Source organism: Punctularia strigosozonata (genome assembly GCF_000264995.1).
Source record: "Punctularia strigosozonata HHB-11173 SS5 unplaced genomic scaffold PUNSTscaffold_1, whole genome shotgun sequence".
NCBI lineage: Eukaryota > Fungi > Basidiomycota > Agaricomycetes > Corticiales > Punctulariaceae > Punctularia > Punctularia strigosozonata.
Genome location: NW_006767433.1, coordinates 4,645,038 through 4,672,437, shown reverse-complemented (window position 1 = coordinate 4,672,437; position 27,400 = coordinate 4,645,038). Strand labels below are relative to the sequence as shown.

Genomic DNA, 27,400 nt, shown 5'->3' with positions numbered 1-27,400 from the left:
ACGCGCGTGGCTCACCGTGGCGATGCGGCACGTGCCTCGCATGGCTCACCGTGGCGGTGTAACGACGCGCGTTTGCCGAGCGGGCCGGGTCCCACGTTCACCGTGGCGGTGTCACGACGCGCGTCGCTCACCGTGGCAGTGCCTTGCCGCGCGTGGCGCCGAACAGACCGGGTCCCACGTTCACCGTGGCGGTGCTACGACGCGCGTTTGCCGCGCAAGCCGTGTCCCACGTTCACCGTGGCAGTGTCACGACGCGCGTTCAGACCCCCTGCCGAGCTCGCCGGAGTCCCACGGTCACGGTGGCGGCGAGCAATCCTCCCGGCGACATCTCCACCAAAATATTAGTGGAGATATGCCCACAGCGCCTTAAATCGCCAGAATATTCATGGAGGTGCCCGTCATAGTTACGAAGAGGCGTTGTCAGACGGTGAGTAGCGATTCAGTTGGGAACCGTCGTGAAAAACGGACGGTGAATTATGAGCATCATTTCTTTCGATTTAAAAAACCGATTGTTTGACGAATACTGCAATTTGAGAGCCTTCTAAAATCCTGAAAAAATAACCAGTGGGAGCGGCTTGGAGAACATGATTTTTTGACATACTAACCGTGGGAATTTGATCGCTGGATAATCCTCCAGGCCCTTCTCACCGTTTTAGGAGGATATGATGAATTACGGAACGACTACCAATATAAAGTGAGGTGCGAGAACAGTTCTGGATTCAGTACTTCTGGGGCTATGCACTGACACCCCAAACATCCAAAACTGAGACGCCCGGAGGTCAGCCTGACCTCCTGGCTGGGACAGGGGTAGGGCTAGGCAGTCAGCCCTGCATGGTGAAGGACATCGAATTGCGACCTTGAGGCGCCGCATGCAACTAAATACATGGCGATTGTACTCTGCATCTCATTTGCGCGTTCGTTATAGGCTTGGACAAGTAGCGAGATTGCAGTGGTGAAAACCTGCCCATACATCATAAGACGGAGCTTGCGGGACCTTGCTTTAGGTGAATACTCACTAAATCGACATTGCGACGCGACCGATTCTCGGGTGAGGATGGCTCTTTCCGTTCACTGTTTCCTATCTCCCGTAGGAGTCGCACTGTAGTCGGGGCGAGCTCTGTGGCCTGTTCAAGTTTCTGATTGAGCGAGAATTCGTTTAGGCGCTGGGCAATCGGTTTCTTGTGGTCGGGCTGCAACAGATCACGAAGCTTGCGACCTTCAGAGCGGATAATGTCGACGACCTCGTCGATCGCCCATGGCACAACTATGTCGGGTCGTCGGGTCCGCATGGCATCGAGAATCTTGAACCCGTGGGTACCGAGCAGGTGGGAGACGTGCCGTGCGAGGTGCTGATCTCGAGTGCTGAACAGAGAAACAAGGAACTCATGGAGAGTGTGTATTCCCTCGTCTTTCATGCCGGCAACAATCCGTTGAATGCGCGCAGCAGTATTCTGTTGCACCTTGTCCTCTTGAATCTGCTTCTCCTCGGCATGTACGTGCGCGTTGCTAGCTGACTTCTGCTCGCGTTCAAGCTGGAGTTCCGCTTGTCTTTGGTGCAACTGCTCCGTGGTTAGAGGTTCGAAAACCCGCCGCTTTGCGCGTTTTCTTGTACCGGGTGTCTCGTAGATAAAGGTTGGCCCATTCTCAGGCCCAGTTTTGCGTTTGGGTGGCATCCTCGGCCAGGGACAGATTCGCGAGCTGCGGTGGACGCGACGCGACGCGACGAGAGCGCGTCAAGACGATCCCGATATGGTAGGTGCGGAGTTCAAAAATCCACTGTACTCACTTTCGATGCAGTGCTACCAGTCTCTCTGCACACTATATCCCCGCGCACACAAATTCCTGCCTCGCATATCCCTTACTCAGATACAACTCGCGTACGTACTTGGATCCAGCATTGCGTACTGTACTAGGATTGTGCAGAGAGACTGGCTCACGAGTCTAGGACTTCCTAGGAACTCGTTGAATATGGACTGGTAACAAATCGCGGACGACGGTCCTCGAACATGTGGGATAGGTGGTCTGTAGCCACGGCCATGGTGGATAGAGACGACCACAGGCTGCAACGAGGCGAGTTTGATAGAAGCTCACGAATGTCAAGATACTCGTAGTCAGCTAATCGAACGCCCACGAACTTCATCTCCGAGGGCACGAGATAGGGATTGAGGACATGTGCATATGGTAGTATGCGGCGATGGATGCTTGGTTCTCCAGGATTGCGTGCAAATACGCCGAGAAGGCGCGGCCGGTCGTGTGGACGAGCCTGGATAGCACTGGATGAGCTCATGCGACTTCGATGCGACCGAGTAAGGACAGGGACCACGGACGATGGAGCTTCCAGTCCGAGACGGGCTCGGAACGCTTCACCGTGCCCGTCCGCCGTCGTCTGGCCGAGAGGACAAAAGTGAACCCGAGACTGCCGTCGGTGATGCCGATGAGCAAGGGCGCGTTGGGAATGCGCCGACGTTCTCACGCTTTCCCCCGCACTGACCGTCGCATATCAACCCGCCGAGATGGCTCTGGGTTTCCCCCGCATTCTCTCTCTCTGCCCGTTCGCTGTTCATTTGCTTTCGTGTCTCCGTAGATCCCCGACGATACCCTTTGCTCCCAACTCGACATAGAGAGGGTTGTCGCCTCCCTCCATAGACTAGATATTTGTCGGCGCTTATTCAGGGCCTGACTCGACACCATAAAGGGTTATTGCGAAGAAGAGATGACATCCTTAGAGGCCGTCAGGTGCGTCATTCACGTATTTCTCTTCCTTTAGTTATACTGAACGTGTCGTGTGATACAGCTCGCGTATTACGGCTATCCTCAATGACGGCCTCCTCGCCGAAAAGCAGCTTACCGCCAACGTTCTCACCAGTCACCCCTTCGCCGATGCCGCCCGGTGCAACATAGACAGTACCATAGCAAACCTGCTCGCAAGCACTCAGGATGCGCTCCTTCACCTGCGCCGTTCTCGCAACACTCTCGCATCCATCACGCGCCTCCCTCCCGAAATTCTTCTCCATATCTTTTTCGCTTGCCGCGATCTCTGTGCTTCCACCTCTCCCGATGCCTGGGTCGCGCTCACCCAGGTTTGCCACCAGTGGCGCCAGGTTGCGCTTGGCGCACCCCTTCTCTGGAATCGTATAGACCTCCTCAACGCTCGATCGAGGTTGCGTGCTCAGCAACGCGCTGCGCTCGTTCCACTCACTATTCGCTCCGACCTTGTTGCATCGGGCATTGTCTCGTCCGCACAGAGCTTCTTCGCCGACAATCTCGCGCGGACGCACCATGCCACCCTCAGCCTCCGCCCGAGACAGATGGAGCAGCTGATACCCGCGCTCTCTGCCCCCGCCCCCATCATCGCCAGCCTCGAGCTGCACATGGAACTTCCGATGGGCTCCCGAACGACGTACGAACTCCCAGACGCCCTTTTCGATGGCCGCGCACCGAAGTTGTCCTCGCTCGCGCTACACGGCTGTCGCTTCGCAGAGGGGTCGCGCCACTTTTACGGCCTCACCCAGCTGGCGCTGTCACAGAGTCCGTCTGCATCGCGCATGTCCACGCAGGGCCTCATGGACCTGCTGCTCAACAACTCTGGACTTGCCTCCCTTTCTTTGGAGCACATTCTGCCGGCCTTCGCCGCTCAAGGTCTGGAAGACATGGAAGCAGACGTCTCTATTAACATGCCGGCGCTGCGCTCGTTGCGCGTAACCGACGCCGTCGAGTCCTGCACCGCCCTCCTCAGTTTGCTCATCCTTCCTCCGGACGCTAGCATTTCTTGCACAACTACCACTGGCCTAAGCGCTCTCGACCATCTCCTATCCGCTCTCAATTCACACTACATGCGAGGCAAACCCCTACTGGCTTTTGGTCTCTTCGATGGAAAGGACGCGCAGGGCAGCCTTCGAATCCACGGTTGGCTTTCCGGCACTTTCGCAGCTTTGCGCGCGAACCCCGCCCTTTCCCTTTCCCTACAGACCGACGTCAAGCTCGCCCCGATGCTCGCCCTCCGAGCCTTCGGCAGCGGTCTCGAGACCTTCGTTGCGGAGCGCGCGATGGATGTGCAAGACTGGCTACTCCTGATATCTCAGCTGCGTGGCGTGCAAACCTTGCGAGTCAGTGACGCAGCGGGGAGGGGACTGATAGGTGCGCTGGAACTGCCCACCGGTGAGGGCCTGGAGCCGTTATTGGCCAGCTTGCACACGCTAGACATCTCTTTGGAATCTTCCTCCATGCTTCCGAGCAGGCTCAGGCCGTGGAAGGAGGCTCACGGCAAGGCAGGCTCTACGCTGCGGAGGTTGCTTGTCAGGGAGAGCGCAGCAAGCGTCACTCCTGATGTCGCCGATGCCCTAGATGCTTTAGCGGAGACAGTAGAGCATCTCCCACTTTCTTGCTTATGACTTTCATGCTCCCCCCTTATCATTGATATGTTAGACGCGTAATTTTTGGTAATGCGTGCCGGTAATGCGTGTAACGTAGCTAGCGTTTATGTACGCCCAGTCTAGTTCGTGATAAATCCCTGCAGCGTCTCGAACACCCAAGAACAGGAAACCCAACACGATGTAGCTATGTCTTAAATGGTCACTTTGCCCAGATCGTGGCGTTCAAGAAAGTCCTTCATATGCCGGACTATGATGTCGAGTCCTGCGAGCCATTTGGTGAGCTCGACATCGAGCCGGGCGTGCTCGTCGTGCGCAGTAGGTGAAGACTCGGAAATACGCGCGTAGAAATCGGCTCGATGTGGCGTCGCCCGTAGAGCAATCTAAGGTAGCACATAATCAACATGGGACAGAAACAGCATCTAGGTCAGGACATACGTAAACAACGTTCCGGATAGCCCATTTGTGATGGTGCTTAAGAGTGACGTCGTATGCCTTCTTGAAGCTTGCGTGCAGAGGTGTCTTGGGCTCAGCTTGCGTGTTCCGAAGCGAGATGAGTGTGAAAGCCAAACCCCTGCGGCATGTGAGCGCCCGTCCAGCGGGACGTAGTGTATACTGTAACATGCCTCAGTAGTCGGACTAGGCAGCCCGTAGCGTGCTTGTGCCCGTCGTCGTGCTCAGCGAGTACTAGCTTCTCCAGCGTCGGTGAGCGATCAGTATGGGAATCGTGCCGGTGTCGCACGCCAGATATGTTCATCCGGAGATCGTGCTGGACGAACGTGAAGACGCCGATGCCAAGCAGATCTAGTGATGGAGTGGTGAGACCTTGTAAGCCGCAGGTAGACGCCTGTCCTACCGAACATGTTCATGAGCGCATCGCTTGCCTCGAGGAACGCGACGGTGTCAACACCATCGTCCCCGATGGGTACGTCCGCAAACGACTTGGCCGTCTCAAAGTAGGGCGCCATGGTCTGGGAGAAGTGCGGTCGTGGCAATGTTGCGTAGGACAAGCAGGATGCTGCCCCTCGGCTCGGCACGACGATCCCGCATGTTGTGGAGAAACGGGAACGGCAATGATTACATCATCGCATTCTCGAAGTTGGCTCAAGCTCGTCACATATTCCAATGTATATTGATACAGCGGTCAAGAAATACGGCAGTTCCCTAGTCATACACAAAAGACACGATACCCACCATCTGTCACTGGGTCTCACTCCTCTTCCTCCTCTTCCTCGGCCCAATCTATGTCCTGCAGAGCTGCTTCGCCCTCGTCGTACAGTTTATCCAGACCCGTCAATACTTCCAGGTACTTCTGCTCGTTGAAAGCTTTGAGAAGCATATCAAAGCCGTCCTTCTCGTAAGCTTGCAGCACCTGTGTGTGGTAACAATTACCCAGATATTCTTAGCCACGCAGAGTCGTAGTCATACCGTTTCGCTACAACCTGTGCAACGATCGTACGCAGCGCCAACGATGGGTATATTCCTGAATTGCGCCAGATAGCCTCGCAATTGGTGGGGAACGAGACCGAGTATGCTCGCGGAGGCGTTCGGGTCAGATAGATCTGTTGATGCTTGAGGAGGAGGCGCTGGAGCATTGATTCTAAAGGGATCCCGCGTCAGAATAGATCACGCGTCAGATTGGGCAGAAAGATGCATCTCTCACCCATCCGGGTGCTGCAAAAGCGACACAAGCAACTCGACCGCTGTCGATGATGCGATGGACGCGAGACCAGGTCGCGTCACTGTACACATTTGATCCAGTGTACGGTCGGTCAACGACTGAACAGGAGTGAGAGGAGGACACCCCATAGTCAATGTTGGACTTACATCCGCGGGCGCAACAATGTCGTTACAGTAGTAACAACCAAGTCTTGTCCCATTAGCATTGGATGAGCGGGCACCGTGACGCATGACAAGGAATGTGTCGAAACCCAGCGCAGCATTCATGACAATCTGCCATGGGCTTGTCAGGTTCATCAGCCCGTACAACGGAGTAACATCACCTTGCCTTGCCTTTCGCTGCTCCAAGCACTGTCGGTAACCATCGGCTCTCGCGCGAGTCCATGAGTAAAAAGACGACATCATGTTCGTCGAAGAGCTTTTCCAAAGTCTCCACGTCCTTCTTCGCCTGTTCGACCGAGCCAGCTGGAATCGGATGACCGGGCATGGGAATGGACAAGCTGTGGCCACTCGCATTCTACGCGTCGTGAGCAAGATACGACCTGACAGCGTAATAACATCACGTACGACGCCGGGAAATATCTTCCTCAAGCGCTCTGCTGCACACGCCGCTTTAGGCTTGCCCCCGTCGAGGCAGTCCTCGAACTCGAAAAGCGGCTGCCTGACGGGGTTCGAGAACGACACGCGAGCTGAGTCCACGAAGGTAATGGTTCGAACTCCCCATCCCTATCAATTCTCGTGGTCAACGATAATCAGAACATATTTGGCAAGTATACCCACCATGAGCGTTCGCGCCACATAGCAACCGAGAGTCCCGGCGCCAAGAAGTAAGCATCGCGTTTGCGCCACCTTGTCAAGATCAAGCGCGGGAAGGATACGCCAGCGCATTAGCTTGAGATTCAAGTCGACCGCCTGATCCGCGAGCCTATTTACTCGTATGAACATTGTCGGGAGCGAGAGCGAAAGCCGACATACCGCGTCGGGTCCATCATGGGCGCCAAGTCAGCGATTCGAGGCCCAAGTTTACCCTGCACGTTCTTTTCCCAACCCACGGCGCTGGGGCGCTCAGCAGCGTCAGCAGCCGCTTCTGGAGAGGAAGGCTGCGACAAGACACCAAAGCGAGATTTCCAAGACGTGCCTGATACGAGGAATGAACATCGTTTAGAGTATTAATGCGAGAAAAAGGACATACCCTCTATAGGGACAATTTCGTCTCTCCAGCAGATAATACGAACACCCTGGGCAGTCTTGGGCCACAATGCGCGAAGAAACGCAAGCAAGTTTCGTAGTGGCCAGCCTGGGTTTTCTGCTAGCGCCGAGGGGTCGACGAAACCGATAACTTGCTGTCATGTCAAACGGGTGAGAATTCATGTGAACTAGTGCGTTAACATCAATTAGATGGTTTTACCTGCTGGCTCGCAACGCCTTCGAAGAAACTGTCATATTCCTGTATCGCTCCGACCTCGTACTCAGATGGTTGCGTTGGCGAGGGCCGAGCCAGAAAGTACGGTCCGTGGTGCGATCGATTTGCAAGAGCAGTGTGGATTGACATCAACTAATAACTCGTCAACAAATCAGTCCAGGCCGTGAAGCTAGTGAGGCATGCCTGAGGCATCGTAAACTGTTTATCGGCCGGTGTCAAACCTGCGGGCGAGATCTCCCATGCGGGTTTCGATAGGAATGCGGGGAAAGCAAACCTATTTCACGTCAGGACACGCAAGCATTGATAAAACCAGGGTAGAACGTACGGACCAATAATAGTACTTGTACTTCTTCAGATCGGCATAAGCGATCATGATAAACTTGGTCAGCGCCTCGGGTGACCGCGTAGTGATCGCTGTCTTCCACATCTGTTATTTGGTAGTTCAGCCGTTAGACTAACTATCAACGACATTCGACGCACCTCGTCAGCTACCTCGTTGAACAACTTGCTCTTGTCCGCTGCTTTGAACTCCTCTATCGTGTTGAAGTTCTTGAAGATGCCGTCGGCTTTCACAACGAGAGGCGGGCCTCCTTCATGCGTCTCCGCTGGGCCCAGCACGCCGCCACTCGTTACTGCGACATTTCCTCGGTTGACCTTGTCAAACGCGTTCTCTCCGAGACCGATGGTGCACCCGAGCGCCACATCTCGGCCTGTCTCGCGATCATGCACGGTGCGTCCCACCGAGTACGACGCAGTCACCGGTATGGGTGCATCCGACAGTCGCAGTACATCGATCTTCAGCGAGGTGAGAGCGTGCCAGAACGCGGGCGACACGACAGAGGCGAAGGGCGTGAATTGGACCAAGGACGAGCTCGGCTGCGTCATAACAGTGCGTTGGCTGATTCAGCGATTATTGACTGCGTCGATTCTCTTCAGAGACGGTGTGGGCGATAGACAAAACGTGAACGAGCAAATATCGATTGAAGTTTCCGCCTCGGGAGCAGAGATCAATGATATGGAAACGCGTCGCAGCAACGCGCGCCTGCGTACCCGATTTGGCAATGCCCCTGAACACGGGCATGTTACAGCACAATAATATACGTACAGTCCTACCGACACATAATTACATTCGCGTCCCGAATGGTTTGATATCGGCAATAACACGGCTCTTGGGCTCTTCACCAATCGGTCAACTCGTCTTCGTCCTGCCGTGCAGCTCCCTGCCCATCCCAATCTACTGTGCATGCAGTCCCTCGGAGTCGCGTTATAATTTCTTCCGATACACCAACACAGCTTCTCATTAGGAGCCGCGCCACCGGATGTCCCATCTTCGCCCTCTCAGACAGACAATCTGCGATGTCGGTCACATAGCCTTCCAGAGGCAGGTGATCATGCGCCCAGACGGGAGCACCGCGCACGGGACCGATTTTCACGTCCTCCAGGACAATCTCCTGGAGATCTGGATACGGGACGGAACCATATGCGTCCGGAGTATGGAGAGCCTGGAAAACGGTGTTCAATGCGGCAAGGTTACCGGCAATGAGATTGTAGGGCGAATCCTCGGAATCTGAGGATAGCACATTTCCGATCTGGAGCATTTTCACATGCGGGTGTATCTGCAACAGTGGCAAGAAGTCGACGTTGATCGCCCAGTCGGGTTGGTAGGAAATGCCTATCTCGGGCTTGAAGATCAAGCGGGTGATGTCGGCGAGGAACGGCAGAGCTATGAGCGGCCTCACGGTCTCGACGTGCTCCCGCAGACATATGGGGTCGCGGTGGAAGCAGTCGATCTTCAACGAAATCTCTGGATTGTCGCGCATTCCAGAGGACCATCCGCGGATCTCGATGTCGGGCAAGCCCAGGTAAGCTTCCTTGATCCGTATTGTAGGGTAAGCGGTTAGGTGTTCGGTAAGAACAGTGATGATATCGGCAACTTGAGCTTCATCGGCCAAACGATGATTGTCTTCAGGGTCACCCAAATGGCCATCGGCCTTATGAACGGTAAACTTGCGCGACCGCAAGGCGGGTGCGGAGAGGCACGAGAGGAAGTGTGTCAGGGACTCCGTCTGGTCGTTCACCGTGAGCCACCTGAGGTTGTTCAATACGAGAGTGATGAATCGAGGTGGTTTCTCAAGGGGGAGATGATTTGTTAGATGAAGCCGGCGTAGGCGACTCGAACGTTCGAGTAGCGACTCCAGATCGACCCACGAGAGCCTCGGGAGCACCCGTTCAGCGACAATATTCCCGGTATGATTCTCCATGGAGAGCGCGGTTAAGTCCCCAAAAAGACTGGAATGTAAAGGAAGTCTGATACAATCTAGGGAGAGGCGTCTTAGACGCGGCATCGCGGACTCGGACAAACTATCCAATTCCCCGTAGCCAGGACCGCGCCAGGAAACTCGTATCTCCTCGAGAACAGGCCAAAAAGGCTGCTTCAGTGAAGGTAGTATGCGGTCGAACAGTGCCAGATCGCCTGAGATATCAATCGCGCGTATCCGCTTCGTTTCTGCAAAGGCGGCAGGGATGAGAGGCGATGGACGTTTCCTTCGTGAATGATTGCGATCCAGCTGCAGATTTAGCAGCGCACCCTGCGACCTGCGTAGTAGTTCTGCTGTCAATGATGGATGGAGTTCGAAAGAGGGATTCGTCCATAAAGCTGCGGAGCTGGTGCTGAGGGCGCGCCATGACTGGCATACGTGTGTGACGGTCAAACGTTCTGCATGTTGGAGCCAGATATGCCGAGGTTGCCTTCCAGCAGTACGTTCCGGGAGGTTCAAGAAGATTTCCAGCAGTAGCTCTGACGGCAGTTTGGATATGGGGACGAGCTCGTTGCGGCGGGATCTGAGTGTTCGCACTGTTTCAGCGAGCCTTTCTACATGTCTATCCACCTCGTCTGCGCTCATTGCATTGACATGCAAGCGAAATTCGGCATCTTTTGTAGCAAGAGCCTGTGAGCATGCCGTGAAGCAACGCGAGGACAATCGGAGCTCACCTGCTGCTATAAGGCGGGCCACCGCTGCTTCCTTCGATGGTTGGCCGTTACCACTGGGGACAGTATCGCATGTCATGGCAGAGATGCGATATTGCAGAGAGATTCTACTTATCGTCCCGGTTGTTGGTCGAGAGGCCGATGTCTGGGTACCCAGCTTCGTCCAGACGGCAGCGCGGTGCTGCAGGGTAACATTGGAATGTCATGTGATAGATACAGGAGTGCAGCCACCCGTAGCGATTCTGCCAGCTCTACTTGAGGTGAACGACTGGGGCCTTTTCGCTCGTACGGACTGCGCCGTTGCACGCCTGACCTTTCACTCGCATGAATCTGTCAGCTCTCGCAATCTCACGCACGGGTTGCCTGGTCAAAAATGCCGGGGATGCGACGCCAGGCGTGGCCCCTGCTCACCGTGGCCTCCGGCGACTGAACAATGAGCAACGCCTCTGTCGAATTTCCATAAATTGGCTTGTTTATGTGCCCCAAGTCGTCTGTGGGCTTGCTTTGTATTATACCAGACTTCTCAGATGTCCAACCGTCACAAGCGGACCCCAGCACAGTCCAGCGAGGCCCGTGCACGCTTGCGCCTACTCCAAGCTCAGCAATGCGACAGACACTTCGCTCGCGATGAACGGAAGTCCATTGAGATGCTACAGGTATGCCCCTCCTCAATATGCTGGACTTGGCTCACTCTTCGTTAGCGCTGCCCCATCCCCGACCACTTTTCCAATGTCAAGACCGTGGTTTCTGACCTAGATTCCCAACGTCGTGCCTTCCGCAGCAAAGACGGGGTGGCTCCCGAGACTTCTTCATTCCCGCTCACTCTTCATTTTCGAGTTCCTTCCGCACTCTTGGGACCGGGAAACGAAAGTGATTCAAATGCTACTCTACAAACCGGGCTGGAACCAGGCTCGACCCCCGGTGTGAATGTCATTGTCGGTCAAAAGGAAGATAGTTCTTCCGAGCTTGTCAACTTCTCGTCCTGTGAGCTTGTTGCTTCGTTTATATGCCATTGACGGGCTTTGGTCTCACACTCAGCGCACAGCGGTCACCGGTCACCCGTTGTCACCTCCGCCGGTACAGCTCTCCCGCGAAGACTTGCTCTCCTTTGGTGACGACGAGACAATTCGTGCCTCAGGTCGCTCTCCTATCAAGAAGACATTTGCCTCGTACGACGAAGTTTCCTTGGCCAACGAATTCGGCGAGTTTTTCGGATCCAATTCTGACTCTTTCGAGGACGAGAAAACGTCGGTCCACGTGCTTGCGGTTGGCGAAGATTCATCAGACGTTGGATCCGACGGCGAGAGCACGTTTTCATTCCACGCGTCGGATGACGGAACCAACTTTGAAGATTCCTTGTCCGACGGACAGTCAGGAGCTCACGTTAACCAAGAGACCGACCTCGACAATGATTCTGTAGACGATGAAATGGAGGATTTAGACGTCCCACCTCCACGTCCACCCTCACGACTTTCACTTCTAGACGAAGAAATCGAAGACGAGCCTCCGTCGTCCGACTTCGTGTTAACTGTACCACCTACGGAAGACAACAACGACGCCGTGGACGAACAGCAGGATGAAGAAGACGAGGCGGCGGATCGCGCGATCCAACGCGCACTTTCCGCCCGACGTGCTCGGTTCTTCCACACTGAGTCGCGCACCGCAGTCGCCGACATGCGTTATGTATTGTTCTCGTCTCGCTATATGTCCGACGGTGGCAACCCGCAATTCGTCGATGAAGAAGAGGAAGAAAACAGCAACTGCCAAAAAGGAGGTGCATGCTTGCGACGCGCACCGGTCCCTTGCGCTCGCGCTTCCGAGATCTGGACAGATAATCGAGGCCGGAGCGCCGTCGTCCGTCGTCCTTTGGTGGCGATCGGTGCTCGCACACGTTAAGGGTAGTGGTTAACTAGTAACAGGTGGTTCGCGAAGGTCGAAACGTACCCATGACGCTTCCTAAAAATAATCCACGAAAAGTATGAAGAACTTATATACCCCTATAATCCACCTAGTCGATCATGTCAGTCTGGTTGATGATAGCATTATGCGAGTCCTGTGACTGTCGGCCGCTATACAAGCAAATCCCGTAAAGTACGTATCTTAGCAGGTATTAATCCATTGTCCTGGTCAATCAGGCAGATTGCCATGCATTACAGAGAATCCAACATAGACAATGTGATCAGAAGTGCGGGGTAGGAACTGGGCCTTCATGCTCCATCGAGTGGCGTGGATGTCGATCCAGCCATTGAGGCCGGGCTTCGTTTGACGGTGTTCTAGTATGTGTCCTCTCAGCTAGCGGGCTTGAGTGCACGGGAGTCGTATTCGGGACCCCGCTTCTTGCGGTCCCTGTCGTAACGTCCATGCTAGACAAAGCAGGCGGCTCTTGGCTGAGTGCTGAAAATAGGGCGGTCATCGAGTCGCTGCGGTTGTGAGGTGGTGTAGAGGGCGTATCGGACGATAGAAGAGAAGAGTTGCTCCGGTTGTGATCTGCGAATGAGGATTGCGACGCTTCCTTGTGACCGTCATCGTTCGCTTTTGGGGGGCCCATCACATCCTCGATGATACCACTGAATCGTACCTGGCTTGGTCCCTCGAGTAAAGGATCGACAAGCCGACTAGAATCGGCAGGAGGCGGCCAAACAGATTCGCGAAATATGCTTCCCGACTCCGATGCTCGTGGACGAAACAGCCTCGGTTCATATGAGGGATTAGTGTCCGCAAGGTTCGGTGTATGGGGTAGCGATGCGCGGAAAGGATCGGCGTAGCTTGCATAAGGAGGGGAATCAGGAATACGCATTGCGGGGCCCCTGAACGAAGCAGTGCTTTCCGATGGCGTATGCATATGCGAAGGTGTGGCAACGCCGCGGGAAGGCGGATAGTCGTGATACCGCGAGCCAGGTTGAAGGTCAAGGTCGTCGTCGTCGAAGTCCTCTCCGGCGAGGAGCTCACGCCGTCGTCGATGTCGCTTAAGACGATCGAGGAACCAGAGCTGCTTGAGCTTTCCCCGGCGGTGTCTGAACAGGGCAGCGAGCAGGAGGGTAACCAAAAGGACAATCCCGACAGCGGCGCCGACAGCAATGCCCACTGTGCGCGTGTGCGATGAAGATGAGGAACTTGGGCTATCCGGTAGGGTGGTAGGTATCAACGAAGAAATCTGAGGTCTTTGCAATGAGCGAAGGGAGTGGCGGAATCAGGAGCGACGCACTGTGGTTGCCTTTCCATCGACAGTTGTTACAAACGATGACGTGATTGTCGTCTTTCCTGATACGGTTGTAGATGGGGTCGTGGTTGTGGACGTGGAATCCGTTGTGATAGATGTCGAGGACGATGTGGTGAGACTGGTCGTCGAAGATGTTGAGGATGAGGTTGTTGTACTGGTTGTACTTGAAGACGTTGTCGTACTAGTGGAAGTGCTCGTGGTCGATGAGGTGGTCGTTGATGTGGATGACGAAGTGGTTGTGGTGGACGATGTAAAGGAAGAAGTGGAGGAAGTTGTGCTGCTACTGGTGCTACTCGATGAGCTTGACCCTGAAGCGGAATTGCTGTGCGTAAAGTGTCAGTAGGGTCAGAGGATGTACAAATAACTTACGATGCGGTTCCGGAGTCACTACCTGAGGACACACTTGACGCGGAGCCCGTACTCCCAGATGCGCTAGCGCTTGCCGAAGCAGAGCCATCACTGGCAGTAGGGTCGGACTGTACCGCGCTGCTGGCAGAACTCGACGGGGTCTGCCGCCTCTGTCAAACCGCATAAGTCACGGCCTTCCGAGCTAGAGGAATGCTGCAAGCACGTACGAGCAAGGGCACTCCCGCAGTCGGGGTGGACAAGACGCCTGTAGCCGACGGAACAAAGGCCGCAGTTCGATATGCGGGCTGTGCTACGAGGCCAATATGTCTCATAGGTGGTGCGATATTTTGCATGGTATCGGCGCGGTATATAGGATTCGCTGTGAAGACGGAGGCGGAACTGGGAGTCTCGGGGAAACCGAACGGCCTATGTAAATGCGCCGACGTTGTTCTTCGGTCGTTATGCGGAACACGCTGCTATCCACGGCTGTACAAACGCTGGCAGAGCTAGCCGTCTTGCAGCTCGAGTTGGAGGTCCAAGTGGCATGAAAACAAGTCGTTGCTGGTAACCGCTGCGCGCGCCGGCGGGTTCACACCGTGTGAGACGACGGCGCGGCCCGTCAAGCTTTCAAGCCAAGTCCGAGCCCTCAGTCTCCTGCGATGGTTACCGAAGCCAACTTGTTTTTTTGCGGACTCTGCCTCGACTGTCTGAAATTTACTACCGATACACGACCGACCATTGCTTCCAGAATTGAGCCAGGTTGCAAGTAATCCTGCGATGTTTCCGCTGTTATGCTGCGCGCATCAGGCACAGCCCAGGTAGCGACAGAGGTGGACAGGCGCGCTCTGTGCATGTATATCATCTTCTGCATGTATCGGGCAAAGGTGTCGGCCAAGAAGAGGTTGTTGGGATCTTCCAGCCCGTGCGGTTTGGTCTGGAGGTCGGTTCCGAAGATCTGCAACATTGCACGCGTCAGAAGCAGCCCAGCAGCCTTGTGTACACACTACAGTAGTCGAAGACTGAAGTGGATCAGTGCGCATTGCGTCGGCCTCCGTGGTCGCTTCCACTTGTCCCTCTTGAACTGCCATGCTTCGCGCGTACAGTCGGCATCCTCTAGATGGGTCGCTACGTGGGCCGCGGTGACGCGCAATCCACTTCCGACTGCGCAGGCATGAGAATGGATCATGCAGCACATTATAACTCAAGCCTGCGCGAGCCTCTTGATTCAACGTCGTCCTCGACCTCACCCTTCGGTATCCGGACCATTCGAGCACTGAGATGGCCAGAACAACATTCTTGGACCTTATACGGATGCAATGGCGCACGGTACCACCCGTAGTCCATGCTGACCTATCCGGGAAAACAATGATGGTCATCGGAAGCAGCGGAGGGCTAGGATTGGAAGCTGCGAAACATCTCGCGAAGATGGGTCCGGCGAAGCTCGTTCTTACCGCCAGGGATGAGGCACGAGGAACTGCGTCTGTGCAAGGTACATCAAATCTCGCTGGCCTCGCACTCGCTGATCCCTCCTCAACAGAGCTCAAAAGAGATACTGGCTACGACGCTGAGCTACGGCTCGTGGACCTTGCGAAGCTCTCCTCTGTGAGGGAATTCGTCAACAACTTCAAGGAGGAGGGTGGTCGCCTTGATATTCTGTAGGACTGCCAGGTTACTCCGCAACTGAAGATGGATTTGAGACTGCGTACGCGCCGGAAAGTGTATCGAGAACTATTCGTGACTCACGCAATTCTTGGACGCAGTATAGCTGTCAATTATCTTTCTGCCGTCATCGTCACCTTGTCATTTCTCCCTCTTCTCACCGACACTGCGAACAAATACGGCGTCAGACCGCGAATCGTCCAAGTCGTCAGCGACACGGGATATTGGAATGTCGGGTTTGATGATGAAGTTATGCACAGCGGTAACGTTCTCCGCAAGCTGAGCGAACCGTCGTATTGCAACCCCCGGTAGGTTGACAGCTGTTCCTATACAAGTTGTGACTGATCGCGACACAACACAGAGTATTGCGGGAAAGGTATGCGTTATCCAAAAGTCCGTCAAATGCACTGCGCTTTCGTGGTGTGGTCTAATCATCGGTTCGACAGCATTGAACTCGATGTTTATCAAGGCCCTCAATGAGCACCTGCCGCCGACTTCACCCGTCATCTGTGCGAGCGTTAATCCCGGCTATTGCATCTCAGGGCTTCGTCGCCACCTAAGCAGCGGTGTAGCCGGTTTGATGTTCACAGTGATGGATGCCCTATTGGCCCGAACGACAGAACAAGGATCACGACAGATCGTACGCCCGTTATCCTGTATTTTATGCGCACTGTTGGCTCACATGGCGATCAGGTCTTTGCAGCCGTGGGCCACGCTGATGCTGAGGACTCTTTGAAGGGAGCATACATTTCTCTTGACTATGCGTTCACGGAGGAAAGCGACTATATGTGCAGCGCAGAGGGCGCCAAAGCGCAGAAGAAACTCTGGGTGAGTACGACGACAACCGTCCCTCGAACGATTTCCTATATCTGAACCCTCTAGAACGATACGCTTGACACCGTACGCGAGGTATTCCCAGACCTAGCATCGGTTGTTGCAGATTATTTGACGATTTAGACTGTGCTTTTGCAATACACCATTTCCATGGCAGACGTTTATCTATGACCGCGTTTTGTCACGGTACCGATAAGACTAAATGTGTGGTTGCCGGGATTCGGTCAAGTATGCGGGCCACGCACTCCCATCATAACTGCGCTCGGAATTCTGATTGCGTGAGCCACCTGTTGTTAGCATGTGCGATTCACCGCAAGAATGTGGGTTGCTAGATAGCATCCGGGGGGCAATATACAGCAAACTATACTTACTGGAACCATTTCTAGACGAGTAACGTGTGATCATGAGGAGCGAGCAAAGCACGCTTCAGACAATTGTCTCAGGGCACGTTTGAGAATAGAACCCCGCACGGAGCCGCACTCCTTTTCGCGAAGTCTGAGAGCATTGACATCACTGCCTTCAGGGCGCGCTCGCGCAAATCAGGGTCCGCACCAAAGTGGCATCAACCGTAGTGGGCGGGGAGTGTTGGTGGCCACTGGTTGTACCGGCGACGAGCGAGGGGAGCTGGGTCGCGATACTTGTGCGGGATCTTGTATGGCGGTACATAGATAGATGATCGTGTGCACTGGCAAGCTTTGACATACATATGTGTCTCAACATTTCCTTTTCGGGGTCGACCACCCCGGCGCGTTGCAGCGCGTTGCATTGATGCTCCCACTGCCGCCGTCTTACGCGCTCTTCGCCCGGGGCCGCCTTCCCCTCTCCTCTTCCACGCGATACTGCGCACAACGACTGGGTGCTTCCACCGTCAGCGACGATGGGCAACTCCCTCTCGAGGTCCAACTCGCAGGCATCGTCCTCGTCCGCAGCCAAAGCGCGCTCGCGAGCTATCGACAAGCAGCTCGAGCAAGACGGAAAACAGTTTAAACGAGAATGCAAGATTCTGCTACTTGGTGTGGCATGTTGTGACTCGGATCGCCCGTAGAGGGTTCACGTTCAGCGCTCGTAGGATCCGGCGAGTCGGGAAAGACGACGATCGTCAAGCAGATGAAGATCATACATCAGAACGGGTTCACTCAGGACGAACTGGAGGCATACAAGGTACGACTATTAGTGTTGGATTGAAGTCGTGTGCCTCATCTCGCACAGCCTATCATCTACCGGAACCTCATTGACTCCGCGCAGGCTCTCGTACGAGCTATGGACACCTTCCACATACAATGTACCCATCCTGAAAACACCGTTCGTACTTCTTACCCCATAGTTGTCTCTCTCTCACTGCAAGGTGCCTTAGGCTCACGCGAAGGCGATTGCCGCATATGAACTTCCCGTTCCTGATTCATGTCTCATAGCGATGTAAGGCTGTCTCCCACCATTCCATTGCAAGACTGAGCCCTCCGTCGCAGGCCTGAGCCATTGTCCTCATCATCTCGATCCGCAATGATTCAACTACCTCCTCAAATGGCTCGTGCTATACATCATGTGTGGCAGGTACGGTGTTCGCCGCCGCAGAAGAGGCAGACCACTGATTTGTCGCGTCAGGACCCTGCTATAGAACGCGTGCTCGAGCAACGCTCTCAGTACTACCTCATGGATAACGCGACACAGTATGTTCTCTTCTAAACGTGCCATTATAAAGCTTAACCTACTCTCTAGCTTCCTCAAATCCGCATTACGTATAGGTTCAAGTGATTACGTCCCTGACGAAACTGACGTCTTACGTGCTCGTGCGAAGAGCACGTCCGTCGTGGAGACTCGATTTCACATGGGCGGTGCGACGTACGTTGGTCCATCGATCACGTCGCCACCATCACTCATCTAGTTTCATAAAGAATACACATGTTCGATGTTGGCGGTCAGCGATCAGAACGGAAGAAGTGGATACACTGCTTCGAAAGTGTGACGAGCATCATCTTCTGCGTCGCTCTCAGCGAGTACGACCAAGTGTTACTAGAGGACATGAAACAGGCGAGTGCACTACGATCCTTCTCTCGTCGTCTTTTCCCGTCGTGGTACTAAGGCTCGTGGGCCTCCAGAATCGGCTGGTGGAATCCTTGCAACTTTTCGAATCCATCGTCAACTCTCGCTGGTTCCTTCGGACGTCTATCGTACTCTTCATGAATAAGATTGACGTTTTCAAGAAAAAGTTGCCAAAGGTGCCCCTGAACGTTTATTTTCCCGAGTACAAAGGCGGATCGGACATCAACAAGGCGGCAAAATATATCTACTGGCGATTCATGCAGGTCAACAGGGCGAAGCTGACCGTCTTCCCGCATCTTACTCAAGCGACTGACACGGCGAACGTGCGCATCGTGTTTACCGCCGTTAAGGAGTCCATCTTTAAGAATGCACTCCGTGACTCCGGTATATTATAGGCTGGGTCCTTGGTTCCATATGTTGGTACGCCACACCTTCTTTCCGTCGTTTCTCCGTAACTGAAGCTGTAGCATCTATCAGCTTCATTTATCTACTCTGGGATGCCTGGTCGCTGGTGTGTCAAGTTGGATTACTTTCATCGCTATCCGGGAATGTCCGCCGCTTGGTTTGGTGTTCCATGCACGGACACCCTTCGTTCTCGTTATGTGCTCGGACAACGCGCTGCTGTCGTGCCTCGTCCTTACCGTATATACCGTCAATAATGGACGCACAGAATGTATTATATCAATATATGTTGGGGGTACGTTCATCTGGTGCGGCAAACCTTCTGGGATTGACCTAGATTGCCATGCGGGTGGTGCGTATACTTTTATCCTCCCCGTGGAACGGCTCTCAGTGATTATGAATGAAGAACGAGACAATGTCCAATTATCGCCAAAGACGATTGCATATGTGCCAACTATAGACGCTTGCTCATGAACCTGAATGGTACCACGCGTTCGTGACCAGTTGCGTGTGATCCCGAAGCCGGCTGCGTGGAGATACCAAAAGTTTATGCAGTTCCGACATTCATGGACGTTTAGCCCGAACCGTGCTCCGAGTATGAACGAACATCTGCTGACTGGCCGCGGGTACTATAGATAGCGCTTTCTGTATGGCGACGAAGAAGCGATGATCCACAGCAACTTTCGTTGTCCGCTTCTCTGGACTAAACATAGGATCACTTTCCCCAACGTCTCTGCCATTGATCCATCGATCTATTTATGGTTGCTGCCCGTGAAGTGGTGGAGACGCGGTATGTTGCGTTGAGCAGCTCTACGCATCGATGCGCGAAGCGGGTTGAGGCAGACCTCGGGCGCGGAGCAGGAGGAATCGCGGGGGCCAATGGCGACGTGTCCTGTGCGCCCAAATCAAAAGGGGGCGCGCAGGGCGAGCTGTGCCGTAGAATGGCTGGAGAAGGCAAAGGCTGTCGTTATTATTAGAGCAAATCGGTGCCAGACCATCTGAGGTAAGATATTGGACAGGTCGGATATATAAACTACGTCGCACGGCCATTCGTGGGGCGCTGCCCCCCAACGACCGCCAGCCAGACAGCATTGCGATCGTACGGACGAGGAAGATGGGGAGAAAGAAGATTGAGATACAGCCGATCCCAGTTGCGTCATCAACGCGTTTCTTCTCCAGCCACCTTTACCTTCGTCCTCTTGTAGAACGAGCGCAATCGTGCTATCACATTCGTCAAGGTTGGGTTCTCCAACAACCCTATATCTTGATGTTAACTCGGGCATCAGCGCAAATCGGGTCTACTGAAGAAGGCATATGAGTTAGGCGTGCTTTGTTCGGTGGAGATTGCAGTCATCATATTTGGTACTATCATAGGTCACCTCACCTTGCGTACACAATGCTGACGGGATCTTTCAGAAAATCGACCCGGCCATGGTACAAGACTCTTTCAGTATTGTTCCGATGACATCGACACGTTAACGCAACGGCGATTGGCTGTGAGTGTCATGGTGCGACACACCCTAGCACAGTTCACACTCAAAGGCTCTAGTTCCGTGGAGAAGCGGACCTTAAGACACCGGCAGACTTCAACGGCGGTCAACATGACGCGGGCGCAAGCGAGGAGGATAAAGACGACGTACAGAACGGAAACCTAGGGCATGCAAGATTGCGCAGAATCTCGGATCACGCTGGTGTTCCGGTATGTGAAGGTGTCTTTCTAGCAACACTGTCTCCCCGTCTGGCGCTGTTCCTGAATCGTTCACAGGGTCAACCAGGTGATAGTGTCCGGCACGCCTCCTCTTCCTTTGCTGCTCCTCGTCAAGCTTCACCCTCACCGAAGCGTCGCCGTCCAAATGATCCATATCCACCGCGGAGGGAATATCATCACCCTACCAATGTCTCTGCTGGATTGGCATTCGGCTCACGGCCCGCGCATGCCATGCATCATCCACCACATCCTTATGCATACGCGCCTCCCTCAAGCTCCGGCAGCGTATCAGACTCAACAGGGTTACGGCCGCGTGGTGCTTCCGGGCTGCCGCTTGTATCATCAGGGGACCAGCGTCACCGCGCATCGTCTGCTCGCTATCAATCTCCGAGGTCGCCTTCGCGCACTAACAACAGTTCGAGTACCGGCGCGTTATTCGAACCGGATACATTCCCCGAATCGATGAAGCAGGCTCGTACGTTTTTTCAGAGATTCCTTGGTGGTCATTGGACTGATATCGCTGATGTCGGCAGAGCGGAGTTCACCACTTGCCGCCAGTGGAAGTGGCCGTCGTCAGAGTTGGCTCGAGGTGATCTGTGCCGAGCCCAAAACCTCCGATGGAGATGTAGCGATGTCGAGCACACGCACTGAAGGAGGAACATCATCCCCAGAACCTTCGAACTTGTTGCGTGAACATCGCGCGGAGGCCCAAAACGGGTGACAAAGGTTGTTTGCGGCTTACGGGCCCGGGCATGTCACAATAGCCATTCCCGTCGTGTTCATAGTACCGTTTATCAAATAATAGCTTACATGTACGTTGGGGATCGGCACTTATCCAGTTTGGCTAAAGCTTGAAGCTTGGGCACCGCTCGCAGTTACGATACTTCCAAGCAACGAATCCGGACCGACTCGGCCTCCACAGCACGTGCTCCAGTCATCAATATCGTTGTCGAATGACCGCTGGTGACCCTCAACAGGGTACTACCTCGACTGACGACAACGCACTCGGCTCGGCAGCCCCTGTAAGCGATATGCCTTCATGCTACATCTCTCCAAGGCGCGATCAAGGACTGCCAAAGGAAGCCGGGCCGTACTGAATCCTAGCTTCTGTCGGTACTCCTTTCGCAGGCATATGGCAACATTGCACCTATCAGATCCTTGTTGGTCAAGTGCAGCCGGCTCCGGCGTCCATCGCAGCCAATCCCGTGCTCAGTGGGACGGAGTGTCGCACTCTACAACTCTCGGATCATACATCGATGGCAGTACCTAGGCTGATGATGCTTCAACGGCGCATCCAAGTCCAAGGATTGCGAAAAGGACGCTGTATTGCTGGCATCTCAATTTCACCCGGGTGTCGAACGTGGCATTGTTGTTTCGTAAAGTATCACGTCCGTCCTCAAGTTCGGTCATACAGCACGGTGCCGCGCGAGCTGTCCTCGCCACCGATGGCTTCGCATGGCAAGTGAAACTTTCCAGCACGGCCCGATATGCAGAAAAGTCAAGGCTTTCTCCCTTCTTATGGTGGACATATCGTATAAATTACCGTTCCTACTATCCAGCCCACCTCCATACCGAACGGTTCTGATCCTCAACATGATCGCGACGCTGGCACCCTACCTGTTGGCCTTGCCTCTTGTGGCTGCGACCCCATCTCCCAAATCATTGTCTAGCTCGTTTTCACTTCTATACCAAAACGATTTGAACTGTTGAGTATACCGTTGGGATCAGAACTTAGCGTTTGCTCACTCTAGACCAGGGACTAGCGCCACCGAACACGCAGGTGCCATTCTTCTCGAACCACGTAGTGGTCAAGCCGCTGTCCAGTCTTGTGCTGCTCTGAGCGAATCTCTGCTCTCTGCAAACGGGCTTCATTTCTTTTCAGATATAGCATCACTTCTGGCGTACCTTTCATTTCAAGGACGATACCCGGCTGAGCAAGAATATTGGATCGCGCCCGCGTCCGCCAACACGTGTACAACGATTACGGGAGGTGCCAAAGTGAAGAACTCCTCATGTCAGAGAGTGTTGCCCGTCTTGTGCTCTCAAAGCGCACCGTATCGCGTTGCCAGTCTACAAGTAAGCTCCATATCGTGCATTCACGCATAGGTGCTCATTTCACAAGGATCAAGATCCTCGATGGAGATTATCAGTTGGCGCGGAAGATCTGACGGTCACAGGGTACGTGCACTACTTGTCTGCTATGAGCGCGCGAGCTGACAGTTTGTCAGATATCGGGATCATTTGTCTTTCCGGTTTCTTGGAATTCCATATGCAAATACCCCCAAGCGATTCACCTATTCCACCTTGTATAACGGCACTCAGAAGTCTCTCAACGCTACAGACTACGGATCTCGATGCGTTCAAATCGGAACCCCCGGCAGTGAGGATTGCCTCTTTCTCAATATTTTTACTCCATTCATACCCGGACCGGAGACGGGTGCTGCTTCCTTGAAGCCTGTCATGTTTTTCATACACGGTGGAGCGTTTGTCGGTGGTAGCGGGAACGACGCCATATATGACGGCGGTAATCTGGCTTCCAGAGGAGACGTCGTTGTCGTGAACATCAATTATCGTCTGTCATCCCTCGGGTTCCTGGCTCTCTCTGATGGTGTCACCAACGGCAACTTCGGTATCGGCGATATAACTGTTGCCCTCTCTTGGGTCCAAAAGTACATATCCGCGTTTGGAGGCGATCCAACTCGTATCACCATCGTCGGTCAGTCATCCGGGGCCGCTGCGACCCGAGCTCTGCTGGCTAGTCCGAAGGCGATCAACAAATTCTCTGCTGCTATTCCCATGAGCAACCTGGCTGGGGAGAACTATGCCACCAGCTACTCGGTCTACTACACCATCGCGGAGCTGCAACCCATAGTTATTGATCCGTTATTGGTTGCAACCGGGTGTAACATGACGGACTCCGCCGCGGTGCTGTCTTGCCTTCGCTCTGTTGATCCCAACACACTGGTCGACTTACCCACCGCTGCGTCGTGCGTATCCCATCTATTCGTGCCATATCCCCACCAGATGTTTACACCCATATTGCCAGATTTATTGTTGTCGACGGTACATACGTCACGTCCAAGCAGCTTCCGGTAGACGGCTCTAGTCCTGTCGCATATGTGCCTATTGTCACGGGGATCATGCGTGATGACGGCTCAGCCTTTACTGGCTATCCTCGAACCGCAAACGTCACGCGTGAAATCGCTGCTGTTCTGTATGTGGCAGTCTCAACGAACGGATATAGATACTGAAATATGAGATAGGTCGAGTCCTTCTGCGCCGGAGGTTCAATCGTCTGGACTCTTCCCTGTCCCATCCGGAGCAAACGCAACGCTCGATATCTTCAACGTCACCGCTCGTCTAAGCACGGACATCGGATTTCGTTGTCTGGATCAAGCCCATGCTATTTCGGCTTCGGATCATAACGTCTTTCCAAATATATGGTTCTATCAGTTCGATCGGTCTTACCAAACACCTGCATTCAACCCGAATCCCCCAGTATGTGATGCCCCGATCACATCAACCCACCCCCACGGCGACCCATCTCAGGAATACTTTAAGTATGTCCCTGAGATTGTGCATCCAATCTACTCATCGCTCATGCACTCTCGACTCAGGTGCCATACGGGCGAGCTTCACTTTGTTTGGGGAACGCTGGGCCAATACCAACTTCCTTTCCGCGATGCAAACGATCTGTCATTTTCGCAGCTCGTCGCCGATAGCTGGACCGCCTTCGCGCACAACCACGACCCTAACCCCTTATCTGCATACTTGAGCGTGCGCGGGTATATGAACACGCTTGATGTCGTGGAGAATACTGATAGGTGGGAGCCTCTCACGAAACGGCATGACAGAGCTTTAAGGATAATGAATTTGCCGCCACGGATGACTACCTTCCAAGAAGAGTCTCAATGCAAGTTCCTCGGGTTACCGTCTGACTACTATGATTAGAACTGTCATGTAATCGTACTGTTTCATGGACACGAGTTTGTGCTGATCTAACGGACGCGCTGCGTTGTGGAGTCGTAGTTATGCAGTTGTCAGTTCTTTTGGCTACTCATGTCTGGATCCTGTTATCCTGGCAACGGCGGAGTAACACGAGGGTACCAGGATAAGTACCTGAGACTTCGTTCGAACCCAGGGTGGGCCTTGGCCTCGAGCTAGCCGTAGTGACGCGCACTCCCTCAGTCAACATCTGTGGTAGGTAGGTATATTACCGGCGAGGTCCGCATAGTGGAACAACCCGTTGCCTTGTCGCACGTACGATGGGCGTGCGGTCACAGCACAAACGGTAGGGATCACAACTTCACAAGATTCACACGAAAGACCGTGCTCGCCGCGGCTCATTGGTGACGCAAGTTGCAGCAGCTCGTCAGAAGTTTACGGTCCGAGAGGAGGCTCTAGAACGGGAGTGGGGCATGGAGGACGCTCGTCCAACGAAGTGACTGGAGCCGACGAAGCAACATCTCACGGTCAGAAAAGGCCGATACATTGCGATACGTACACACCAGCTTGTCCACTCATAGGCGCCTCGCCCACTGTCGTTCTCAGCATTCTCGTGCATTAGCATTAGCTGTGCCTATGGAGTAATTTTACATCATGCACCCGCGCCTGCGATCCGACACAGTTCCAGCCGGCGCGCACGCACATCTTCACGCCCATCATCGTTCATTCGCCAACCGGACACAGCTACCAGACGCGCAGCGCTGGGCTCGGACGGCGGTGAAGAAGGATCACAGAGTGATGAAGGCAGAGCAGACGCCTCGCATTCCTGCGCATCGTCCAGCGTTTATCCGATCATGTCGCTGAGAGCCGCCATCTCGGGGCTGTCGGATTCACGGATGCCAATCTCCCAGTCTGGAGATCGATCGAGGTGAGTGACGGGGGATGCAAGTAACGCGATTCAGCACTCACAGCTGTAGATGATCGTGACTGCCATGAGGATACCGGTGCCGCTACCAATCGCGCCCATGAGATCGGCGGCGACGGACAGCAGGCCAAGGACGGCACCGCCCCATGCGGCGGCCGTGGGAATAACGCGCTTCAGTTCCTTGTACATAGAGCCCTCACGGTGTCCAGCCATCACCTGCATACCCGTCAGTGAACGTTGCTCGAACCATGTAACACCGGCATACCATTTGCTGATCCTTGAGCTGCTTGGCAACGTCTCGTGGACCGGAGCCAGAAACCTCAATCCAGGTCTTGGAGAACATCGCGCATGCTGACACGATGAATGCGATGTAGATGGCAGTATGAATGGGATCAAGGATAGCGGCCTGGCACAAGCTCATTTTCGGACGGGTCCGTGCTGTAATGAAACTCGCGTACCTTCATAGTATGGGGCGGCGATATGTAGTACGCGATACCACCAGTAGCCTCAAGCTGGGGGGAGTCCTCCATGGGCTGAAAACAGAAAACAGGGTGTGAGTGGGACTAATGAGTGAAGACATGATTGCTGACCTCCCAAACACCGAGGAGCTTGACCAGGATGTTATCCGGGAAACGGGTGGCTAGCATCTGGCTGATGATGAAAACGTTGGAGGTCAATGCAGACTGGAGCATGATGGGCATGTTGGAGGTGTAGAACAGTTTGATCGGGTAGGTACCGCGCATGCCGCTGATGTTTCGTACACTCGTCAGCACCGGTAGGAGCGCTAGACGAAGATAACATACCGAGCGCGGTTGCTCTTAACGGGGATCTCAATGCGGAAGCCCTGGAGGTAGATGACAACAGCGAAGACGATGATTGTAGCGAAGATGTTCATGAGGTTGGGCAGTCTCTCGCGCCAGAATGCTTCGCGAAGGGCACGACCCTTGTCGTTCCAGGTGAACAAGAGGTGGAAGAGGGCAACCACAGCACCCTCGAACTCGGGACCACGGCCGGTGTTCACGGTGGTGGGCGAGAACGCCTTCCAGACGATAGACTCGCAGATGTTGGTGGCAATGAAGAGGGAGATACCGGATCCGAGACCGTATCCCTTTTGCAGGAGCTCATCGAGAAGTATGACAATTAAGGCAGCCGTGACGAGTTGGAGGATGAGCAGAAGGACGATGCCAGCACCCAACGACGAGGGCGTGCCGTACAGACCCGTGAGGACGTAGACCGTAGCCTGACCGAAGGAGATAATGAGAGCAAAGACTGTGGGACATGTCAATGGACAAACGCGTCCGAATAGACCACGACACGTACGCTTCTGCGCTCCACTGAATAGAGCACGGTCCTCCTTGAGCGAAAAGTCGACCTCTATGAGGTTCGCGCCGGCGAGCAGTTGCATGATCATTCCACTAGTAAGGATAGGAGATATTCCGAGCTCCATCAAGGTTCCACGGTTGGAGGCGAGGATGGCACGCATCCAGAAAAGCGGGTCGGACGAGTCGGACGACATGATTCCGTACAGGGGCACTTGGGAGCAAACCAAGAAGATGAGAAGGGTGACGGCGGTCCATAGTATCTTCTGCCTGAAGGGAACCTGGATGGACGTTTAGCGCGTCGCAAACGCGAGTTTGACGGAATGTGTCATACCTTGCGATCCGGCGAAGCAATTTCTGGGAGGATGGGCAGGAACGGCCGGACGAGGTTCAAGAACCGAACTGAAATTCGTCGTTAGTAAAGGCCAATAAGGTGCATACGCGTAGGAGGACATACAGCCGCTCATGACTGCAGCGGACGAAGGAGCGGATGGGGTGAATGCGAAACGAGAAAGAGTGCCAGCAAACAAGTCACTCG

The 27,400-nt window shown here is 54.2% G+C and overlaps 10 protein-coding genes across 10 annotated transcripts; 5 read left to right on the top strand and 5 right to left on the bottom strand.

The window, feature by feature from the left end:
• Window positions 1-971: 971 nt before the first annotated feature.
• Window positions 972-1,673, bottom strand: PUNSTDRAFT_130382 (uncharacterized protein; the record flags this gene model as incomplete). The annotated part of the gene is made up of 1 exon (XM_007379605.1): window positions 972-1,673. One exon carries the CDS (start codon window positions 1,671-1,673, stop codon window positions 972-974), a length of 702 nt encoding a protein of 233 aa, XP_007379667.1.
• An 884-nt stretch (window positions 1,674-2,557) lies between these two features.
• Window positions 2,558-5,393, bottom strand: PUNSTDRAFT_81314 (glycolipid transfer protein). The gene is made up of 5 exons (XM_007379604.1): window positions 5,227-5,393; window positions 4,976-5,174; window positions 4,809-4,944; window positions 2,795-4,753; window positions 2,558-2,736 (listed from the first exon to the last, which is right to left on the bottom strand). The coding sequence occupies exons 1-4, from the start codon at window positions 5,336-5,338 to the stop codon at window positions 4,565-4,567; spliced, it is 636 nt and encodes a 211-aa protein (XP_007379666.1). The 5' UTR covers window positions 5,339-5,393; the 3' UTR covers window positions 2,558-2,736; window positions 2,795-4,564.
• Window positions 5,394-5,479: 86 nt separating this feature from the next.
• PUNSTDRAFT_118135 (E1-like protein-activating) lies at window positions 5,480-8,415 on the bottom strand. Its single transcript, XM_007379603.1, has 13 exons — window positions 7,954-8,415; window positions 7,803-7,900; window positions 7,657-7,747; window positions 7,459-7,605; window positions 7,243-7,393; window positions 7,026-7,188; window positions 6,831-6,975; window positions 6,618-6,776; window positions 6,379-6,567; window positions 6,198-6,323; window positions 6,034-6,149; window positions 5,799-5,970; window positions 5,480-5,742 (listed from the first exon to the last, which is right to left on the bottom strand). The coding sequence occupies exons 1-13, from the start codon at window positions 8,356-8,358 to the stop codon at window positions 5,581-5,583; spliced, it is 2,124 nt and encodes a 707-aa protein (XP_007379665.1). The 5' UTR covers window positions 8,359-8,415; the 3' UTR covers window positions 5,480-5,580.
• A 2,574-nt stretch (window positions 8,416-10,989) lies between these two features.
• PUNSTDRAFT_140965 (uncharacterized protein) lies at window positions 10,990-12,449 on the top strand (the record flags this gene model as incomplete). The annotated part of the gene is made up of 3 exons (XM_007379602.1): window positions 10,990-11,118; window positions 11,164-11,446; window positions 11,508-12,449. The coding sequence occupies 3 exons, from the start codon at window positions 10,990-10,992 to the stop codon at window positions 12,356-12,358; spliced, it is 1,263 nt and encodes a 420-aa protein (XP_007379664.1). The 3' UTR covers window positions 12,359-12,449.
• Window positions 12,450-12,491: 42 nt separating this feature from the next.
• Window positions 12,492-14,574, bottom strand: PUNSTDRAFT_140964 (uncharacterized protein). Its single transcript, XM_007379601.1, has 4 exons — window positions 14,258-14,574; window positions 14,052-14,200; window positions 13,668-14,004; window positions 12,492-13,616 (listed from the first exon to the last, which is right to left on the bottom strand). The coding sequence occupies exons 1-4, from the start codon at window positions 14,381-14,383 to the stop codon at window positions 12,642-12,644; spliced, it is 1,587 nt and encodes a 528-aa protein (XP_007379663.1). The 5' UTR covers window positions 14,384-14,574; the 3' UTR covers window positions 12,492-12,641.
• Window positions 14,575-15,268: 694 nt separating this feature from the next.
• On the top strand, window positions 15,269-16,646 carry PUNSTDRAFT_140963 (NAD(P)-binding protein; the record flags this gene model as incomplete). Its single annotated transcript, XM_007379600.1, has 8 exons — window positions 15,269-15,519; window positions 15,568-15,632; window positions 15,690-15,732; window positions 15,796-15,997; window positions 16,051-16,082; window positions 16,136-16,329; window positions 16,383-16,517; window positions 16,572-16,646. Exons 1-8 carry the CDS (start codon window positions 15,309-15,311, stop codon window positions 16,644-16,646), a joined length of 957 nt encoding a protein of 318 aa, XP_007379662.1. The 5' UTR covers window positions 15,269-15,308.
• Window positions 16,647-17,356: 710 nt separating this feature from the next.
• On the top strand, window positions 17,357-19,200 carry PUNSTDRAFT_96810 (guanine nucleotide-binding protein alpha-3 subunit). Its single transcript, XM_007379599.1, has 10 exons — window positions 17,357-17,536; window positions 17,593-17,684; window positions 17,733-17,825; window positions 17,878-17,939; window positions 17,990-18,074; window positions 18,126-18,190; window positions 18,240-18,362; window positions 18,416-18,551; window positions 18,620-18,983; window positions 19,041-19,200. Exons 1-9 carry the CDS (start codon window positions 17,401-17,403, stop codon window positions 18,956-18,958), a joined length of 1,131 nt encoding a protein of 376 aa, XP_007379661.1. The 5' UTR covers window positions 17,357-17,400; the 3' UTR covers window positions 18,959-18,983; window positions 19,041-19,200.
• Window positions 19,201-20,079: 879 nt separating this feature from the next.
• On the top strand, window positions 20,080-20,649 carry PUNSTDRAFT_21924 (SRF-like protein; the record flags this gene model as incomplete). Its single annotated transcript, XM_007379598.1, has 5 exons — window positions 20,080-20,115; window positions 20,171-20,203; window positions 20,252-20,327; window positions 20,382-20,461; window positions 20,515-20,649. Coding segments are annotated over 5 exons (360 nt in total), but the record flags the coding sequence as incomplete, so codon positions are not given.
• A 1,617-nt stretch (window positions 20,650-22,266) lies between these two features.
• PUNSTDRAFT_110761 (carboxylesterase from carbohydrate esterase) lies at window positions 22,267-24,624 on the top strand (the record flags this gene model as incomplete). The annotated part of the gene is made up of 7 exons (XM_007379597.1): window positions 22,267-22,378; window positions 22,430-22,749; window positions 22,796-22,851; window positions 22,902-23,660; window positions 23,720-23,887; window positions 23,937-24,233; window positions 24,291-24,624. The coding sequence occupies 7 exons, from the start codon at window positions 22,267-22,269 to the stop codon at window positions 24,622-24,624; spliced, it is 2,046 nt and encodes a 681-aa protein (XP_007379659.1).
• Window positions 24,625-25,462: 838 nt separating this feature from the next.
• Window positions 25,463-27,329, bottom strand: PUNSTDRAFT_41867 (protein transporter; the record flags this gene model as incomplete). The annotated part of the gene is made up of 9 exons (XM_007379596.1): window positions 25,463-25,530; window positions 25,588-25,759; window positions 25,809-25,949; window positions 26,002-26,076; window positions 26,134-26,305; window positions 26,347-26,812; window positions 26,864-27,143; window positions 27,197-27,264; window positions 27,320-27,329. 9 exons carry the CDS (start codon window positions 27,327-27,329, stop codon window positions 25,463-25,465), a joined length of 1,452 nt encoding a protein of 483 aa, XP_007379658.1.
• Window positions 27,330-27,400: the final 71 nt, after the last annotated feature.